The sequence below is a fragment of the Anopheles gambiae genome, chromosome 3 (genome assembly GCF_943734735.2).
Source record: "Anopheles gambiae chromosome 3, idAnoGambNW_F1_1, whole genome shotgun sequence".
NCBI lineage: Eukaryota > Metazoa > Arthropoda > Insecta > Diptera > Culicidae > Anopheles > Anopheles gambiae.
In genome coordinates, this window is record NC_064602.1 from 6434243 (window position 1) to 6455315 (window position 21073).

Consider the following 21073-nt stretch of genomic DNA (forward strand, 5'->3'; position numbering starts at 1 on the left):
AGGGGAGGACGCGAACGGTCAGTAATGGGACACGCTGGGTAAGCGGTTGAGGATACCACTAACATTTACCTGCCGCCGAGTTCTGGTAATTCCACGCCAGTAGCATCAGCTTGAACTTGTCCGCATCTTTGATTAAACCTGTTGCAGGAAGAAGAGAAGGAGAAGAAGCAGAAGAAGTAGAGGAGTAATTACAGGGAGGGGATTTAACAAGTGAAAAACAAGAATGAAAAACATACCGGCATACGCATCCTCACTGGGCGTGTTGGCCGTGCTTCCATTGTTTTCCGTCGTCTCACTGTTGAACGGCATGGATATGGAATCCTGCAAGCAAAGAAGCAGAGAGTAAAAACACTGTTAAGAATGTTTGAAAAAACGAAAAATGGAAAATGATTGAAGACGATGAGCAAAAATAAGAGAAATATAGATAAAAATAGAAAAAAGCATAAAAAGATCTTTCAAACTAGATAATACCAATGGATAAAAGAGAATTGAATTAAATTAATCTATACAAAAAATGAGATTCGCAACCTCGATAACCCTTTCCATTAGAAAAATGCATTAAAGCGCAATGACAAGCACGGGATTTTGCAACCAGTGGGGAATTAAAATTAATCATAAAGATGGAACCACCATACAGCATCAATGAGACCGGATACAGCTCACACTGGAATACAGTGTGTAACTCAAAGAGTATTTTTGTATTATTTTTTTTTTTTTCAACAGTTTTGCACATCCCAAATTTGTGTTGTTTTCATTTTCCGAATTGAAAAATTGATTTCCTAAATTCAAATAAAAACTGCTTACAATTTGCGCACGGGTGTATTTACACGCACACCACGACACACACTCCTCTATCAATGCGTATTGATGGGAAATGCCGCAGCCCAACGCGCCCTCGCTGAAATCGATGAAGCAATGCAAAAAGCCTACCTTTAGGCGCCATAAAAAAACGAAACGAAAAAAAGCGAAAAATACACTCTCACCCATCCCTATGAAATTGGAAAAAAGGAGAGAGTGTGTGAGAGAGAGAAAAAAGGAAGTGTGTGTGTGAGAGGGAGAGAGCCATCCCTCGAGCCTTTTATAATCATGGGATAGGTGCGTGGTAGCGCATTACCATCCACATCCCGCGTAATATGTGTGTCACTCTGCGCCACCATCATCATTCCGGCTGTGTGCCCATCGCCCGTTTCGCGCGGACAGTGCGTTCAAAAGGGGTTTAAAGGTGTATGTGTGTGTGTGTATTCCCCCTTATTTTGCTCCTCGGTCCGCGTACGCAACAGGATACACCACCCGGCAGGAGCGGTGTCAGAAAGGGGTGAAAGGGTCCCTCCAGCAGCAGTTTGCTGAATGCTGAGCGGTGCAGAACCCGGCGCTTGCTTGGGTGAACGGTGCGTGAACGCGAAAAAAGTATCCTTTTCAAAAGCGCGAAGAAGAAGGGGCGGGGAGCGCACACTAGTGTGAGTGAAGGTGTCACGAGAGCGGTTGTTCAAAGGTTGCTTTGTTTGGTGCATTTTTTCTGTTTAATTGTTTTAATGTTTGTTTTCATTTTTATGGTTTGCTATGGATTATTCGTTCATTATTTTAAGTTCTTTTTGTTCTTTTGTTTGTTCTTTATTTATTTGTACATTTCTTTTTTCTCTTTTTATTTTTATTTCCTTTTTCTTTTCAACAAATACAGACTTTTTCCGGACTTTTACAAATCATATTTTCAATTCCATTTTCCCACAGTCCAAAGACGCAAAACGGTTGCATTAGTGTGTTGCACGGTTCCACCCGACAGGCAAAACTCCCATTCAGCCATGGAAAGAGAGCACCATTCCCCGAGGGGGGTGGGGACAGAAAACCATTCGCGCTACTGTTCCCTTTTGCTGCCCTACCCCTCCCGCGGGGCCCCGGTGACGGTGACATCGAACGCTACTTTCATCATCGTACCGGGCGCGCGCGTGTTTGTTCGTGTTTCGCCCGTCAGCCCGTCCGACTGCTTTTTAAAAGCCTTCGACTCCCTTTGTGCGTGCGTGTGTGTGTGTGTGTGTGTGTGTGTGTTTGTGTTTGAGGGAAGACGCGAGAGAGAGAGTGGTGTGATCCTGTCAAGGCTGGAGGGTCGCGCGGCACCGGGACATTTCTAATTCTTCGCATGTGTCCCTCGGGTATGCGTATGCGTGCGTGCGAGCGTGTGTTCCCGCGCGGTTCCGTTTCCTTCTCCCTTCCATCACCTTCTCTCCGCCCTTCTTTCTACGGGGGAGGATTGTGCACCCTCTTATCGAGAGTGCGTTTGTTTTTTTTTTGTTTCATGTGCTCGTTCTGCTCGCTTCTCACTTTCCCTGTCCTGTGCTAGACGGTGACGACGGTCACAAGCGAATGTCGCGGGAAGTGTCAGTCAGCTCGGTCGGTCGGTGCTCGTGAAAGGGGAATATAAGCACACACACACACAAAGGGAAAGAACTCCCCAAAAACACCCTTCCTTGCGAGTGCCAAGCCAAAAGGGGGGTTCACCCTTTTGTGTTTGTCGCGTCCCGAGGCGAAAGGTTTTTTGGACATCTTCAAGAGCGTCACTGTTGAATCCTTAGGATCAAGATGATTCGCACACACACACACATACACACAAACATAGTAAGATAGACGTACAGCTCCCTTCCAAGGCTGAAAATGAAACTTTAGCCCTTCGTCGATGTAAGAATTCCCCCATCTTCATAACTTTCTTACACAGAGGAGGTGTAGATGGAGACGAACCCCACACGAAAGGAATGAAGAAAGACTGTGCGTGTGTGTGTGCCTCTAGAATCCCCCCCATTTCCCCGACCCCCTTTTTATCGTCCACAAGGATCCTTCTCATTCGCAGCAAAGGCAACTTGTGCGAAGCATCCAGAAGCACCACTTCCTATCGGGTCCGTTACCCCATTACACTCGACAGTGAAGAAGGAACACACACACATAGAGGGTACACAGGCACACACAGAGCAGGCAGCATCACCCAGTAGGATGGATGCTTCACGGGCCAACCAACCAACCCTCGTCTAGCAGTGTCTAGCATCGTCGTTTTAATTCCATCCCGCCTCCCTCCAAATCCCAAGCACAAAATCGGGAGTGAGGGGGGTTGGACGACGACTTAAGATTAATTAATTTTTATATTTTCCGACCCGAAACCGTCCGACCGGGCGTCTCGGGCGGGAAGCCCCGGCCGAGAGATAAGACTTCTTGAGCGGTGAAACCTTCAAACGGGTGTCCAACGTGGGATGGAAGAAGGAGGCGACGACGACCGACGACCGACCGACGGACCGACAGCTCCCAATCCCAAGGCCTGCTTGTGCTTCTTCTGCTCCCGTGTCCGAAAACTCCATCCAAGACAGCCAAGACAAATGCGCTACCAACCCCGCGTCCGCTGCCGCCTTCCCACACACCCAGCCACACAACTCCCATCGTCATTTTCTTCATTTTCGTTGACGGGGGAGAGGTTTCGGTTTTTTTTCCCTTCTCTGCTGTCGGTCCCTTGTGTTCGTTCGCCTTGCGTGCCGGAGGAGGAGAGGGAGGAGAGTTTTTTTGTTGTTGTTGGTCCGCTTTGTTTTTCCTCCAATTACTCGCACTGCGTCCAAAAACCCCCACACTGAAGGATGACGAAGGGATGAAAGGCGCCGGTTTGATGAAAAAAAAAAACCCGTGCCCCGTGTGGTGGAACAGTGAGGCACAAAATTCGATTCGCACACTCCCTCTGGTGGTGCTGCTGCTGCTGCTGAATGCCACGAACGGGCCACGAGAAATGGTGGACCTTTCTTTTCCTCTTTCCTTCCTTCGGTTTCCCCCTTCGATCCATCCCATTGCAAACCTTTGTCCTGTCACTCGCCTGGGCACTGGGAGTGTGTGTACTTTTTTCTTTCCCTACACTCTGCGCCCAAGCCACACACACACACACACAGCGCAATAACGGGATGAAAGGGGGAGGTGGGAAGTGTTTTTAATTTGTTCCTTCAACTTTCACGCGTTTTTCTGTTCCTTTGGTGGACGGTTTCAGGGTGGTTTGGTGTTGTCCCTTCCCCCCCTAGGAGAAAGCCGGAACGGAAAAGCTTTCTACTTTTGCTTCCCTGCATTGTTCGGTCGTTTGTGTGACGTCTATTTCTAATCTGCTTTTGAGTTGGCGAAATTATACTATTTTTTATCTTTTTAGTAAACTATTTAAGTAAAAATTTTCTAAAAAAATATGCATTAAACGTTGAAATGTATTTTAAATTTCGTTAAGATGCGATATTCCATAAAGATAACTAAAATACTGTGAATAATCACAATCTGTTGTGACGATTGCATACCTTTAGGCGGTTTTCGCTGTGGAAAATCTTTTGAGGCATTTTACTTTGCGCTACCTGTTGATGGACCTGTAGCATCTTATAGAATACATCAGAAGTATCGAATTAGTCTGATGCATGAGTGTATTTGTTTTAAAATGTTCTCTTTATTCGCTTTTCTTTAATAATTGCCAATCATTGCTGTACATCAATAGCTTTGGCGTAAAATTGTATAAAAAAACATCTCTCAATCTTCTTCTCTCTCTCTCTCTCTCTCTCTCGCTCTATAAATCTCTCCTTAACCATCCCACTACGAGCGCGAAAGTGAAAAATTTAATCATTTTCCACGGTTCATCGCAACGTTCCTACCAAATATTGACCAATTGATGGAAAGGAAACTAATCCCAGCGACGGTACCACCTACCGTCATTCGTGCGATTCGTTCGATGCCAGCAGGGAAGGGGCGTTAGAAAACCCTCCAACTGAAGGCAGCAAACCCTCTACCCAACTTTTTCTGTACCTCTTGCACACCGGAAAGATCACCAGCGGGACTGGAACCATCTTAGGGCTGCTGAAAACCCCCACACTGACGCTCTGTTTCTTGTTTGTACGCCGGGAATGAAGAGATGAGAATAGGATACAAGGGAAAGGTAGTGTTTGGTGGCTCGTAGCCCCCTGCGAATCCTGGTACCGTTTCTTCTAATTCAACCCATCCTGAGGTGAGTGTGTGAGTTGTTGCTTGAGCGTGGTTCCAGCGTGCCAAGCACCCCTTATTCCTTATCAGAAGCAAAGAAAAAGGGAAGAAAGAAGGAAGAGGGCGTTCCATTCCCAAAGTACGTGGGTTGATGAGGGTTTAGCACGATGGGAGGTTAGAAACGGGCACAGGAAAAGCTGGAGATTTCTCATCCCCAAACCTAAAACCCAAAGCCCAAAAACCTCCCCAGTAAGAAAAGTCTTCTTACTGTGCCAAGTACGGCAGGGAGGAGGGAGTTTTTCCGTACCAAAGTCAACGTCCCACCAGTAAATGGACCGAGGGCGGTTGAGGTGGAAGAGAAAATTGCCAAAGCACGGGAGGGTTTGAGGCACCAAAGCATCGTCCAACACAGAACACAGAAGGGAGCCGGCGAAGACGAAGGCACAAAAAAAAGGGAAGAAAGAAAGCCACGAAAAGCAAAGAAGTAGAAAGAAAGGGGGAAATGGGATCCGGTTTTTCCGAAGCGCGTCTCAACGGCCGTTCGGACGGCCACCCCCCCCCCCCCCCCCCCCCCCCCCCCGGGCGGTACGGTACGGTGTTCCGCCTCGGAACGGACATTCTTCTTCGACGTCGCTTTGAGTTTCCTTCGACCGCCTCACAACAACCCACCCAACGGAAGGGAGAGAGAGAGGGAGGGCGGTGGGTGGATGGGTGGGTAAAACTGTCAGGAATTAAAAAAGATGGATGACATGGGGGATGAACGGTTTCGCTTCTTGGAATGTCTCCCACTCCTTGCTGTAAGGGAATGGAAGCATGAGGGGAAGGGGAAACGAGAAGATGAAGGAAATAGAAGACGAAGGTGAGCTTCTCCGTTCGGTTTCGGTTCGGATGGACGGATTTTCCCTTTTTATCCACCACCACCACCACCATCCCAAAACACCCACCGACCCACCCACTCCGCCTTCAGCTTCAGCGGAAGCGGTGAGGGCGGATGGGAGAATTGGGATGGGTCGGGGGCACGTTGGCACGTTTTTGCGACTGCCGGTGGCGGTCGCGCGTTCGTCTTCATCTCTTCCATCTCTTCTTTTCCCGCTGCCCTGTACAAGCGCGCCTGCTCGCCGACTGAAGGGGGAGGGACGGGAAAAGGAAGGGGCCACGCGCAGCACACGCGGGACGGCAAAATGGAAAAGTTCCATCATCGAACCGTTCTCCCACTGCTGCTGCTGCCGCTTCCACTCCCTCCCTCCCCCTCCAATGGGTTTTTCGTGGGAGCTGAAGGGGAGGAAAAACGCCCAAAAACCCAAAATGCCGAACGGACTCGGAGTTTTTCTTCTGCGGTTGGTTGTGCAAGTGCGGCGGTGGGAAAGAAGGTGGTGACCGGGGGTTCTGTGACGGGATAGACACACACATACACACACACACAGAGCCACACGCAGCATCGAAACACGTGGCTGAGGAGTATTTCGCTTCCACCGCTTCTCCTTCCCTGTTTTTTTTCGCTTTGACACGGGAAAGCAAAAGACGGAGGAAAAAAGGCATCAGCTCGAGGGGAGTTGGGTTGGCTGCTTTTGCCGCGCCACCCCGCCAGCACCAGTACACCACGGTTTTTGGGATGGATTTTTATGAAGAAAATGAGTTTCTGATGAAGACTGCCTGCCAACCCACACCCACCCATAAGGAGGGGGCAAGAAAGGGGGGGGGACAAAAACCAAACGGAAGTGAGCAAGAAATTTGGCCGGCTTCCCAAAAAAAAGAGGATGGAAAGAAAGGCAAAGAAGGAAAGAGAAGCGGAGAGAGAGAGAGAGGGGGAAAAAAGAAAAACGACGGGACATCATCGAAACGGCACAGTCGGGGCGGCGGTTGCTGGTAGTGGGGGATGTCTTAGCATCGACTTTCCTTTTTCCCTTCAAGCCATCCCACCCCAAATCAGGGAGGGCACACACACACACCCCGAAGCAGGGGCGCAAGAAAAGAAAAGCAAAAAGGGATGGACGGGATATTCGATTGCGGTTCAATTAAGAGATTGGACCGTCCCGGGGGCAGACGGAATGGACGTGCACACATACAGAGAAGGGGGAAACAAGAAGGGCAAGTCAAAAGTTATGAGCTGTCGCTGGTTCCGCCGCTGGTCGCTCTGTGGGATGGGGAAGGAGGATGGAGCAAAAAATTGGATGGACACGCAGGGATTCGGGTTTCAGTGCTGGGAAATCGTTCCTTTCAATTCAATACACACACGCACACAAACACACACAAACGCGGTATGACGGAGGCACAACAGTGTCCTCTGTCCTCTTATCCCCCCCCCTTGTTCACGTGCTGTCCAGTGCAAACAACTAGCGAAAGCAGTGCAAACAATTCCCTGCCCGTCGAGGCGTTTTTCGGTAACAAATATTAATAAACCCGACCCCGTATACGTGTGTGTGTACGCGTGTCCGTATGTGTGGTATTCCCATGTGGAAAGCAGTTTCCGATGAACAGCATTTCGACCAACCCTCCCCCCCCCCCCCCCCCCCAAGAGTGTGTGGGAGGGGAAATTCGTATTAAATCCATCGCAGTATTTTATATTAATCAAAGCTCGCAAATGTGAGTGTTTCTACTGCAGTGCCGATGCCCGCTGATGGAAGGCTTGTGCGTGGAAATTGCATACATTTAGGCGTGCTTTTTTTCTCGAGGCGCCTAACACGCTGCACAGGTGCACGCAAAACTGATAAGCTGATTTACGGGGAGCGAACATAGCAAGCGACGCACGGGAGGGAAGGCTTTGCCCAATGAGTGAGGCAGGGTGAGTGTTTAAAATTGTATAATAATGGTTTTTTTTACGGTGTACGGTGGAGATTAATAAGGCTCCATATTTTCCTGCCGTTACAATGTTTGATTCTAACATGCTCTCTTTTGCCATTCGAAATACGATTTTCGTATTTGAAGCTCTTGAGCAAAAACTGTCCGCAAATTTCAAATTGGAATCACATCGTAACGCAACACAAAAAAAGGAACAAAATACGCACAGAAACCAGTTTGATTGCGCTTATTATTATTTGTTTTGGTATCAGTTGCTTACCTTGTTGTTATTGTTGTTGTGCAACATGGCTGCGGCTTTTCTTTTCGCTGTTTGTTTGTGTTGTTGTGGTTTGCGGTGTTAATACCCATTCAAAATCGGGATTAAATTAAATAATGAATAAATAAACAACAGTACACACAAAAGAAAAACAACGGAAAATAATACAACAGGTGACACAAATTCATGAATGAACGATGAACACAAAAAAAGAGGAACAAAACAACAACGAAAAGAAAGCAAATATAAGAAAGGAAGCAACACACATCAAGTACGCCACGACGAGTAATCGCGTGTTGCATCGAGCACGCGTGTGTGTATGTGTTGAAGCATGAATGTATTGGAAATAGAATCGTAATCGCATGTGCATTCGGAGGTCACCGTGGCACAGATCGTAGCAGGCCGCGAACGGACCAAAACGTCACCGCGGGAGCGCCATAAACAAACAAATGTCAAAAAAGAAAATTAATAAAAAAAAAGGTTGTTGAAAAAGGATGAAAAACGAAGGATGGTGGTTTTTGTATCCATTTCCGATGATTTGCCGCAAAAGTGAGAAAAAGGGCAGAGAAAAAGAAGGAAGAAAAATCGAAGACACAACATTAGTTAATCACTTTCACTGGTGTTCACGCATTTTTTGTTTGTTTGTTTGTTTTCTAAGACAAATATTTGTGTTCTTTAACATCTTTAACATAACTGTAACTACTCAAGAGTTGTTTTATGTGTTTTTTGTTTGTAATTTTCTAAGCTTTTAAGCTTGAACTACTCTGCAATTTACATAAAACGCTCAGCCTCTCGGAGCAACCGGAAACTCACTCATTGGTCAACACACTTGAGGTGCCGGGTGATCACACTGTGAAGATTGTGGTTGCTTTCGCTTTGGCACGATTAACTCTGCACGACGATTTGATGAGACGCCTGAGCTGTCACCAGGATGTGTTTTGGAAACTTTTTGTTTTAATCACTCACAGAAACACACACACGAACAAACACGAGTCAAATACAGTACCACTGATCACTTTTAATTCAGTGTGGTGTTGTTATTTAAATTTCGGTTTTCCAGTACTGTTGCGTTTTATATCGAAAAAACAAAATTTATCTTTTTTGTGTTTTATGAGTATTTTTTTAAAAACAGAAACTACACTTTTTAAAACACTTTCTCACAAACTTTTAATGAGAAAAGAATATTTTTTGTATGCTTTTCTTTTCGCTGGAAATATCAAACTGCTTTTTGGTGCAAATGGGCAAACCGGCTTCCACACACAGAGACACAGCGGCTTTCGACAAGAGCACGTCTCAATATGCGTCACGTTCCGTCGAGGAGTTGGCGTTGACTGGCTGGCCGTGCTGGTTGGGTCGGTCGGTGTATCCTCGCGCTGGCTCGGTTCAGTAGTGTGAAAGGAAAAACCCCGCATCCTTAGCAGGCTGTTCGTGAGCGAGCAGTGTGAGCGGTGAGTGTGTGAGACCGAGAGACAGCAAACAGGGTGCGAGTGAGAGACGAGATCGCGCAGCGCAAGGGCGAGCGAATGAAACGGACGGCGCTTGGGTGAGCAACCTATTTCTCAACCCCAACAGGGCTGTGCGAGTGTATTGGCGGCGGCGACCATACACACCAACACACCGACGAACAAAATGGGGTGGTTGCTTCCTTCCCGTTCCACTGTGCGCGCGGGACGCTTTTTGTCCGATCTCGGGATGTTGGGCTCTCTCCTCCTGCTCTCCATCGCTTTTTGGGATGCTGTGAAACCTTCCACCCCCCCTACCCTCCCCCTCGGGCGGTGGAATGGGAAGGACACTCTCTCCCTCACACCACGTCGGATTCACCCGTCGGGTGGGTGGTGGGACTGGGTACGCTGTCCCGTGGCACGGGATCCTATGTACAGGGCATCACCCAACCCCCCCTGTTCAATTCCACCGGAATATACATCCTCGACGGGGGGTGTATCTCGGAAAACCCACCACCCTCTCACACTCCGACGAGCACAGAGTGGGTGGATGGGTGGTTTGATGGCGGTGGGTGGGTGGGTGGTGGTTCACGATACTCGTACCCATTTTGCCGCCGTTTCGCCGGAGCGGAACTTTACCGCCTCGCACCACCCTTCCTCCCTTCTTATTATCCATTCGCTTCCCCCCCCCACCCCCCTGCCTGTTTTCGTGTCCTTTTCGAATTTGCGCCACGGCACGAATTCTCTGGCAAAGGGGCGGGGAGCTGCAGGATGGCGGTTTTCCAACCGTGCAGAGCAGCAGGCTGTGTTTGGTGGGTGCCCATAGCGCATTCCTCCCTTCTTCCTCCTCTGCTTTCCCCTGCTTCTTCCCTTTCCCTTCCTTCAATTTCTATCCCTCACCGTTGTGGCAGCGTTGAAGCGGCGGCGATGTGTATTAGGTGGCTGTTTTTGCGCGAGGCTACGTACGTTCCGGGGCAGGCTTTCCAGGGATGCTTTTGCTGGCGCTGGAGCCCCGATGGTGATCTGATCGAATCCAAAATACTATACGCACCCGAACCATACGCAACTGCGCGGTGTATTGCGTGGAGGAGGCAAACCAAAATTACTTTTTTTCGCTTTATTTCCTACTCATTAACCTACGCGCGAATGTTTCGTGCGAATTGGGAAGGGGCCGAAATGGGGAAGGTGGCTTTCCATTTGTTCCTTTTTTGTGTTGTCAATCATTTTCTACCATTCTGTCATACTCCGTCACGAAGCAGAAGGTGAGATGGAATGTCATTCCAATGTCCACCCACACCAGGTCCCACACACACAGTTGGAGGGGCATTTGGGGCGAAGAAAAAACGAAGATACAGAATAATTCTTCGATCTTCGGTAGAAAAAAAAGGTGAAGAAACTCCACCATCCGATTTCATCCGACTCCGATTTTAACTGAAGCATTAAATTTGCTCATTTTATCAATAAAAAATGGCAAAAATGGATAAAAAACATAGAAAGAGCCTGTTTGGATGATATTATCCTGCAGATTGCATACCTTTAGGCGTATTGTTGCGTACAAATCATGATTTTGATAATTGGGTTGCATACTTTTAGGCGCTTTATTTTTCAAAATGTTTTTTATCCAGTTTTATGGAAATTTTTAAAATTATTTGTTAGAAAATACTTGCTAACGCCTTCTTTATTGACATTTTTTACTTTATTTTGTATTTTTAATTTAAAAAGAGCTTCGATACAACAAGTTCCTTATACTGTAAAGCTCCTGTTCGCCCCCCATTGCACCCTCCCTTTTCACACCTTAATAAATTCCCTTCTTCATCCGTTTTTGCAAAACTTTTGCTCGAGAAAAAGAAAAAAACCCTCCCACAAACACCACCGGGGCTCGATCAACACTGACGAGCGATGAAGCGCTGGTCGTCGGCCCCCACACTCTCACAGCTCCAGCAGTTTTGAACCGGGGGCGTGGGGGCGGTTTGTTTTACGCCTTCCCTTAGGTTATTCGCTTAGATTTCATCCATCCCACCGCCTCCGACGGTGGTTCCGCTGGTGCTCATTCCTAATTCATGTCCGATTTTACAGCGGCCGGAAGGATCGATCGAAGGAGGAAAAAGGTAAAAACAAGCGTCTCCTTACGAGCCGGGACCTTCGGTGGTGCCGTTTGGAAGCTTTCCACCAACCAATCGCCCTTTTCCTCTGGACCTTGGAACTGAAGGGAATTAAGCTCCGGTGGCGGAGGGAAGGATGGATGGAGAGAGGGAGAGCAGATCACAAAGAAAACGGTGTGTGTGTGTAACGATAACGCTTGAGAAGGTAGAAAACCATCTAGAAAATATCCCCCCCCCCCTTACCGTCACGCGTTGTGTGTTTGGGCGGAGGAGCGCAGGAGGTGTTTTGGGTGTTGTTTTTGTCGAAAAAATGCTCACGAGAAAGCGAAAATAGGAAAAAAAGAAGCAAGAAAGACTTGTCAGAAAACGCAGAGAAGGGCACCCATCATCGTCGGGACGGCTTTTCCGTCCTGGGTATTGGGGTGGTGGGGGGGGGGGGGGAGGAGGAGGGAAAACAACCCTGAAAAAAGGAGCCTCAAAATACCCACCTCTACCCACGACGACGACAACAACATCCTGTGTCCATCCCTCGCGCTGAGACAAGGCGGATGGAGAAGGTAGCAGTGGAAGAAGGTAGCCGTTATGGATTTCGAAGTAAAAGTTGTGCCAAGGATAAGGCAGCCGCTCGCCAAAGCGATAGAAAAAAAAGGATCCAAGAAGGCGCGAGCACAACGAACACGAACCGTCGTCGGCTGGCGGATCTTCTTCGCCGTGCCTTTCTTTTTGCTGCACAGAGCCGCCCGTCCACATCGTAGCAGCCATCGCAGTCTTCAAGCAATCGGTACAGTGCGGTACAGTGCGGACGAAGCAGTAGCAGATCCTGTCCGAAGCGAAGGCGAAACGGGTGAGCAAAAGCACCAAAAGACGGATCCGACGACCTCCGGAGGGGTGTGTGTGTGTGTGTAATACACTGCTCTTTTTCTTCTTCTTCCTTCTCACACGGGAACGGCAGGGCCGGGAATCCGATCCATCGTCGGAAAGTTATTTCTAAAGGCTCTCGGAAGCAAACAGGGAGCACTGGAGGGATGGGGATGTTGGATGAAACAACCTTTCCCCCCCCCCCCCCCCCCCGAGCAAAACCTGCCACGGCGCAATCGGATCGGGAGCGGTGTGAGTTTATCCTGGGTGAGCTGTCCCGAAAAATTCCATCGACACGGTACTGGAAGGTGGCAGAGGAACAGGGGGTTGCCGAACGGGGTGGTATGTAGTCCTTTTTTCCTGCTCCCGCCGTCCATGGCTGCTTGGATAACTTTCTCTACACCCAAAAAAAAAGGGGGCGAAAAATATGGGAACGAACGCGCGCGCGGACCAACGTCTCTCCACGTGATGGTGGTACCGGCGCGTTATTTGACGTTCCTTATTCCTTCTACCCCTGCCTCTCTCTCCCCCTTTGGTGCCCTCCGTGCACCTCTTTTTTTCCTGCGCCCTTTCCCCGTCCGCCCCCAAATTCGTGAAAATGAAAAGTATTACTGCTGCCGGCTGGTCGGGCGGTCGGACGTCCCTGGTTCCTGCTGCGCGCGCGGCGGGGCAGATACGGGCGAGTTTTCATTCGTTCCTTGGGAACGGGAGGGAGAGTGAAAAAAAAACACACGGAACCGGTGTGTTCTACACCCACTTCAGGTCCAGGTTCGTCCACCGCACCCTCCTCTGGATTCGGTTTTTCCCGTTTCTTTTTTTTTTTTGCTTCGTTGTTGTAGCGCTCGACTCCCCTCCGCAGCAGGGAAAAGCGAACGGTGCGCGCAGTGTGGGTGGTGCGGATCCTTTTTGGAAAAAAGCATTGCACACACACACACACACACGCGTGTACACCTCCCAAAAACCAATGATGGTTGGGATGTGTCGGAAAAGTGGTGGTGGAGGAGGAAAAGGTTTTTCCGTCGTATTTTTCTGCCCTGCCTGCCCTCCCCTCCCCACTCCCACAGCTGGATGGTTTTTCCTCCACTGTCCCCCTTTTTCATCGTTTCGTTCTTTTTTTTGGGCTGGTTCGCTCATTGGGACTGTGCCCACTCCCAGTTGGATCGGAAAATTCCTCCCCTCCTTTCTCCCGGTTTCTCCCCACACACCTCTCAGCGCAAAAGCGGAACGGAGCGGTTTTTCGTTTTTCCCTTTTTTTCCTGCACCTTTTTTTTCGAGCGCCCAAACCACCACCACCCACCCACCCACTCTGACATGTGGGTGGGATGGGAACATTGGGTGGCATTTTTGTTTCGTTCCGTACCGCACGTTGGGACGTTCCTCCCCCCCCCCCCCCTTTGCGGGCTTTTTCCATTCCGTTTTTCTTCCTCCAACCGCCTTCCTTTCTCCTCTCTCTCTCTCCTCTCCAGACAAAGCGTTGTGCTTCTGCGTTTTCATTTGCGCGCTTGGCACCATTTTTACCCGTACCGTACTTTTTTCCCGTTGCTGTTGCTTTTGCTTCTCTGTTTGTATGCGCCGCCGTTTCGCCGTCCCTTCGCTTTTCCCGAACGCTTTCGAGGGGCTGGAGGAATTGGGTGTGTGTGTGTGTGGAAGGGAAACGGGAGGCCACCCGGGACGAGATAGGTTTCGATGTGCGGTGTTCCCCCTTCGTATTTTTCTGCGTGCGTTTGTGTCTCTCTGTGTGGCTCTGTGTCTGTGTGTGTGTGTGCGTTTGTGAACGGCCCGGAGTTGGAGTTTCCCCCCGTCCCACGGCACGGCGAACCGGCTAGTCCACTGCACAGCACGGCGAAGCTGCTTATGAAAAGCGTACCCATCCCAGAGAGGGTTTTTTTGTCTTTCTGCTGCTGGATACTGCTGCCGCTGCGGCTTCCTCCTTCTCCCACCCCTCCCCACCCCCTCAACATCCTTCCACTTGGTTTGGGATGCTAGCTGTAGATGGATCCGGCATTTTTTTTTTTTGCTACTCCTGCTCCTCCTTCTACTGCTACTGCTTTTCATTTTCGGTCCAACTCATCAGGACCGACGACCCTGGTGGACGACGGGTGTCATGACGGTGGGTGGCGGGCTCATCAGCCGAACACCGAGCGGGCAAAGAAATCCAAGGAAACGGTCGCGAACCTTCTACCTTGGTGCGATGCGGGGGAAGAGAGCATGGGGGGGGGGGGGGAGGGTGAAGGGGGAGGTGAAAATCAGCCAAGAACGATCCCGGTCACCGGGCACCGAGCGACGACGACGACGACGACGACGATGGCGACCATTTCGGTAAGACATGAGACGGACAGAAATATCAAGCAGGAGGAGTAGCGGCAGCAAAAAAAATCCCACACAGAATGAGAAAGGGGAAGGTAGGGAGGGAAGGGGATGGGGTGGAGGAAAAAATAAATGCGGCGAAACGGAACGGAGCCCGATGAACGAACGGAAGCTGCCGTGCTGGAGACCGTTGCTGGCGTTGCTGCTGCTACTGCTGCGAGCGTCCTTGCCGCCGTCGTTTGCCGTTCTTATGGGCGGGAAAGGAAAAGCTCTGTAGTTGGTCTCATTTTGAGTTGCTTCTTTAGATCCCATTTCCATCGTTTTAAACGTAACACAGGTTGAAAAATCTTATAACGCATAATTTGTATTTCAAATTGCATACATTTAGGAGTTTAGTTCAATGAATTTTGGCGCCTAAAAGTATGCTTTTCCGATGCAAAATTATTACGTTTAGTTTTTGAGCGTGAGTGTCTGATTAGATTTGTCTGAATTATTTACGATTTTATACATCATTTCAGTCAAAATGTATTACAAAGTCATTTAAAAGCTCATGTATGCAACATTTTAATGTATTCGTTACCAACTTTCCTCAATAAGCGCTGAGATGTTACAACTGAGTTTATTTCGAATTATTTTAAGACCTCTTAAGACCTTAAGACCTCAAATGAATGTTATTATTCCATTTAATTCGTGAAACTAATTTTCTTGTAAGAAAAATAAGGACTTTACTTTTCAAATAGGTGTATTATAATTTTCCGATTAAAATACTCAGTTGGTGAGAAAACGCTTCATCCTGCCTCTAGCACACCGACGCGACGGAGTTTGTGCGCTGCTTTGCCGGCTGGCTGTTTCTTTCCGAGACTGAAGACGAACCCGGCGGCCCTGACAGCAAAGCACCAGTGCAGGATGGGCACAAACACCCACATACACAACCAGACACACATCACTTCGAGAAGCGACAGCGACATCGAGTGAAGGCCAAACGAATCCGTATGATGGGCATCCCGATGTGCTGTGCTGCTGTCCGTCGGTTCTGTCATACTCCCGTGCGACGTTGATCGTCACGACTAGGGCTAAAAGCGGGCCACATTCGCACAAACCCCCCATCTACTCAAGGCATCAAGGCGCGTTCCCGGTCTTTGGGTAGCTACGCAAAGGGAGAGCGTATAACCCCACTGCCTGCGGAAGCACCCACGCAGACGAAAAACTTCCCCCAACCTTCGGAAAAGCGGATCGTTTCTCTTCTCGATGGGCCGCTGTTCGGTAGCGAAAAAGCGAAACAAAAAAAACACACACACCCGCAACATAAGAAGGTAAAGTAAGGGTGGTTGGTTTCACCGTCTCCTCCCGTCCTTCATCGGTTAGAATTCAGTGTGACGCGCTTTGGGAGCACTATGTGTGTGTGTGTGTGTGCGAATGAAGATGCGAACCGTGGACCGTTTTCCCTGCCCCTCGAACGAGAACGGACCAGAGATAACCGGGGACGGCCTCGATTAAATTGTGGAGCAGAACGGCAACAGCAGCAGCCAGCGCGCTTACCTACCCCGCGCGATTGGTGCTGATGGCGAACGGCGAACCAACCGGGTGGAATGGGACGGAATGGAAAATGAAGTTTCCTCCGAGATACGGGGGGAGCAGAGAAAATTATTAAAAAGGGTTTTTTTTTTACTCTCCCATCCAGCACCGCCAACAAAACTGGGAAATGGGAATGGTTGTTGAAGGCACCGAAGGCAAAAAAACGTAGGCGCACATACATACACAAACACGCTAACCAGGGAACTGGGAAACTCGCTCACCAGCCCCCCCCCTCCAGCAGGATCGGGATCTGGGATGGGAAATGGATTGTGTCAAGGGAAGAGAGAGGGAGGAAAACCAACGGAGGCCGAGCGCGCATCAAAAATAAAAGCGCTGACTGCGAAAACGCGTGGGCGAAAACTTTGGATGGTGTGGTGCTGTTGTTTTTCCCTACCCCCCTTCTTCCCCTTTTTCCAACCCTCTTTGTAGCACCCATCCCGGTGTGTGGATGGATTCTGGGAGACAGAATTGACGCCCTGTTCCTAGCACTTTAGTGTTACTGAAAAGTAGGTAACAGGTAAGGAGAGTAAGAGAGAGAGAGGAAGGGCGAAATAGGGATAAGAAGTGAACAGACACAATCGGTTCCATTTTCCCAATTTTCTACGCCGGAAAAGTAAAAAAAGAAAATGTTAAACATGAACAACACATGCAAACGGGGGCGATGTGTTTGCGCCGAGTTCGTTTGTGCTTCGAAGGATGTTTTCAGCGGTTTTTTTGTTGTTGCTTGGCCGTTACGGAAGAATCAAACCGAATTGAAAGAACAAACAGCAGGGAAAGTGTTTCTTCTTGTTTTTTTTTTGTGTGGACTGCTTTTTGAAGTAGAGGAGTCGTTTTGGTAATGTTGAAAGAACGAAAATTATGCTTTAGAAGGGAGAGGGATAGTCTTTTTGAGATTTTATTTCCTCTATCACATACTCTCACAAGAATCTAATAAGCATAGTATGAAGCTGTGAAAAACATAGAAATATAGAGAAATACACAACAAATGATCACACAAACAAATTCTTAATTATATTTCATTTCAGGTCCACACAACAATACAACAATAACACTGGAATGGTTAGTTCTTCGTGCCACTGCGACACTCCACCACGGTGATACGGGGTGAGTACATTATTCGGCATAATACTTTCATGCATACGAGAGTATCCTTTTGCCAGTGACAAATCATAGAACAAAAACAAATCCCTCCTCCCTCCCCCATTGCGAAAAAACAATCCTTCACTCCCATTGCTTCTTTCCACTCCTTTCCCGGCTACACTGGCTACAAAAGGATCTGAGAGGCCGTGCTGGATCCGATTTCGGTTAACAAGGTCAGTTCGGCAGGAGAAAACATCCCACTGTGCAACGCACTTTCCCCCTCCGCCCACAACACAACACTCGAGCCACTTTTACGAGAGCGCGAAAACAACACAACGTTATGCACACATAAAAAGTGGGAAAAATGAACAAAAAACACCCACATTTTATTCGGATCAATTTCATGTGTGTACACATTGGCTCGGCCGGCTCTCACTTTTTTGTGTGTATGGGTGGTGTTTGTTGTGTATTAGTGTCGGTAGGAAAAACCGAACCGAAATGGTTTATGTTTACGTGTACCACACACACACACACACACACACACGCACACACACACATGACAAGTGGAGTGTTTTCTTTCGCGCTGGGGTCGCACATTTTCCCGCGCTCGGAAAACTTTCTCCTTCAGCAGCAACAACAACAGCAGCAGCGGCGTCGTTGACTCTCTTTTATCATCCTTGCGCGTGCTCTCTCACTCTGTATCTCGCGTGCTTAGTTTTTCCTGCTGTCTCCCTCTCTCACTCTCTCTCTCTCTTGTTATCCCTTTTAAACATATGCACACAAACAAGAAAGATAGCAGCGGCAGCCTACTTACTACTACTCGTTTGCTCCACACGCTCATTTGCCGCCCAAATGTAGGGCGATTTTTCACACTCAATGTCAAGTTCTTGTTTATTTGTACAGCCATGACACATACGCGCGAGCCACATTGTGAGTGAGAGCGAGTGAGAGCAAGAGCGGGACCGAGTTTGAATTTCAATGTTTGCCTATTTTATTCAGCCACGTTTTTCCAACTGGTACGTGTTTTCCCTCGCCACGCCAGCTCGTCGTAATGGGTCGTTGCGATGGTAACGATGTATGGTGGTTAATGGATGTGTGCATGTGTGTGTGTGTGTTGTATGCCACATTCAACAGGTGATTGTTTTCGTGGAGAAAAAGAAGAACAAGGGACAAGTGAAACAAGAGAAGCAAAAAAAGAAAGAAACAACAGACAAACTTCAAGGACCAACACAACATAAGAACACTTTACACGTGCCTTGATGTGTTTTGATGACGTCTTTTCTCTCTTTTATGTCTGAGTGTTGTGTTTTATTTCGCTATTTTTTAAACGTCACTCTTGCATTCACACTTCAGCGTTCTTGCTTCTTTTTCAACAGGACACTCACAATTTCCATCTCTCATTGCTCGCTACGCTGCTATTCAACACTCTTCCCCTTTCGGTGTCCTTTTTGGTGAGCATTCGATTCGATCAAACGACGACCGCACCACTATTTCCGTTTTCACTTTATTCAATTTACTGCGACGTTTGTACTGACTATTGTGCGGTTTTTTGTTTTTCCGCTTCCTTCCTTGCATCACCCTGCAGTACGTCATATCCCCCTCCCCTCAAACTAAACGTAACGTTGTCATTATGTCGTTTTATGGCGCCCATTACTGGTGTAGCGTAATTGTTGCTTCCGGTACTCCTCCGATGCTAAGTGCTGTTCAATAAAGGAGGGTAGTAGTTAACGGTGCTTGATACTCCACACTTTAGCCGAAAGGCTGGCGGGTAGATAGTTTAATTGAAGGGTCAATTTGCACAACAGTAGCGCAAAATGAACGCATGAAAAAGTAGTGAATTTGATGAACTGGAGTGTACATTAGGTTTAAAAATGGGAATTAACCCACTTTGGTGCAGTTTTTGTTTTAAATTGCATACTTTTAGGCGGAAAATAAAGACTCGTAATGAAATGCGCCGTAAAGTATGCAATCCTCAAGGCCGATATATTGGTTATGCCATTTCTCTTGTCAATTTTAAAAGCTACAAATATAAGGAGAGCAAGTTTTCATAAATATTCTGACAACAAATACAACAAAAACAAACACTATCAAATATGACAGTGTACCAGAGGAAAAAAGTATCATTTAGTTTCTTTTTTGTTTTGCTCCAGATCTATTTTCATCATCCTCACCCTTACCAAGCCATGTCACTCGTCCTGTCATACTCATCCCCGATCCAAAGACGCTTTCTCTTCACTCCTTCTAATGTCCACTAAGCCTTCAAAGAACTTTATCGGAATCTTTTGACGTTCCCAGTAGCTTCTTCTCCCTTCCTTCAATACCACCACCAGGACCACCCCCTGTAATGGGGCACTAGCCTTCCAAAACACGTCGAGCAAGGGCACGAGCATCGAGCAACGGTGGCCAATGGCGGTGAAATCCAGAATCATATCATCCGTTTTGCCGCTACGAGCAGGCCCGGGACGGAGGGAGCTTATCCCGGACCAGGGGGACGGGGAAGGAAGGTTCGTTCATTTGGGACGTTAGCGGAGGATGCGTTGCCTTTTTTTTTGCTGCGTTGCTGGTGTCGGTCCCTCTGTCCAGCTACAAAAATGTTCCTTTACGGAGCAGGAATTCTCAGCGGCGAAGGCTCCGACCACGTTAAAGCAGGGGGAAAAAAGGTAGGACTTTTCGGTGTGTTTCGCTGTGCATCGCGCTGTGTGTGTGTGTGTGTGTGTGTGTTCTTGTACGGTTCGTTCGTTTTTCTCTTGATCTCAAATTCCGGTTGGGGTGGGGGGTGGTGGGTTGGGAGGTTTTTTTTCGTACCACCATTCCCAATCCTTCGCGTTCCATCCGCTTCATTCGCCATCACGTTCAGCAGTAGTGTCAGGATGGCGATGGTGGTGGTGGTGGTGGTGATGGAAGTGACGTTGGACATGGTACTCCTTTCTGCTCGCAAAAGCTTGCCATCCGGTGTGTCCTGTGGGTTGAGTTTTCATTTTTTTCTCTCCCTCGCTTGCTCCTCCTTCGTTTCCGTTGCGTTTTCACAGATTTCGCCCACTCCCGCAGGGCGGGGAAGATGTTGCTGTGCCCCGTAGCATTACCACATTTCATCCTTCATAGCGCCCCAGTTCTCGTCTCCTCCTCCTCCTTCTCCTTGTTGCCCTACACATCCAGACCAAGCTACGGCTCTTCTGCTGCCCTACCCTTAGCACCCCAAAATGAAAGAAACCATCACCCTCCGTTGCCACATCCGTCGATCACTGAGCACCGACCGGATGACGACGCTAACCGAGCAGAAAGAAGACGGGAAAGGGACCACCCACTAGGTGGCATGGAACCTTCTCCCCATCCACACCCCCACACCCCTCCGAAGCGTTTCACGAAATCGAATACTGTCCTTTCGACGTTTGGGGAGCGTTTTTTTCGGCGTTTGGTGTGCTGGTTAGGTTTTTTTTTTCTCCCTTGTGTGAGCCTTTCGCTTTCGCTTCTTTCATCCCAACCACCCACCTGCACAAACACCTCACCAACCGGGTCCGTTTTTCGCTGAAACTAGGAGTTCTTTTTTCCTCCCTCATCCCCACGCTGTCCTTCTTTGCCACTCTTCCTCTGCTCTGTAGCGGCGGAGAATCGTCTTTGTTTTTCGCCTCCACCAGACCGGAGGACCTTCGCCGAAACTTTTCCCCACAGCAAATGAACGCAAACGG

General features: G+C 48.5%; 1 protein-coding gene across 4 annotated transcripts in view; it reads right to left on the reverse strand.

The window, feature by feature from the left end:
- LOC1277782 (nucleolar protein 4-like) overlaps positions 1–21073 on the reverse strand; it is a 54027-nt gene that overhangs the window by 1954 nt on the left and 31000 nt on the right. For 2 of the 4 annotated variants that reach the window (XM_061662504.1, XM_061662502.1), the window contains exons 6-7: positions 237–321; positions 64–138 (exon numbers count right to left, since the gene is read on the reverse strand). In XM_061662504.1, the coding sequence (XP_061518488.1) occupies positions 64–138; positions 237–321 (160 nt within the window). Of the gene's footprint in view, positions 1–63; positions 139–236; positions 322–8026; positions 8074–8836; positions 9407–21073 lie in introns of those variants that run through there. The other 2 variants (XM_061662505.1, XM_061662503.1) reach the window with 2 other exon arrangements.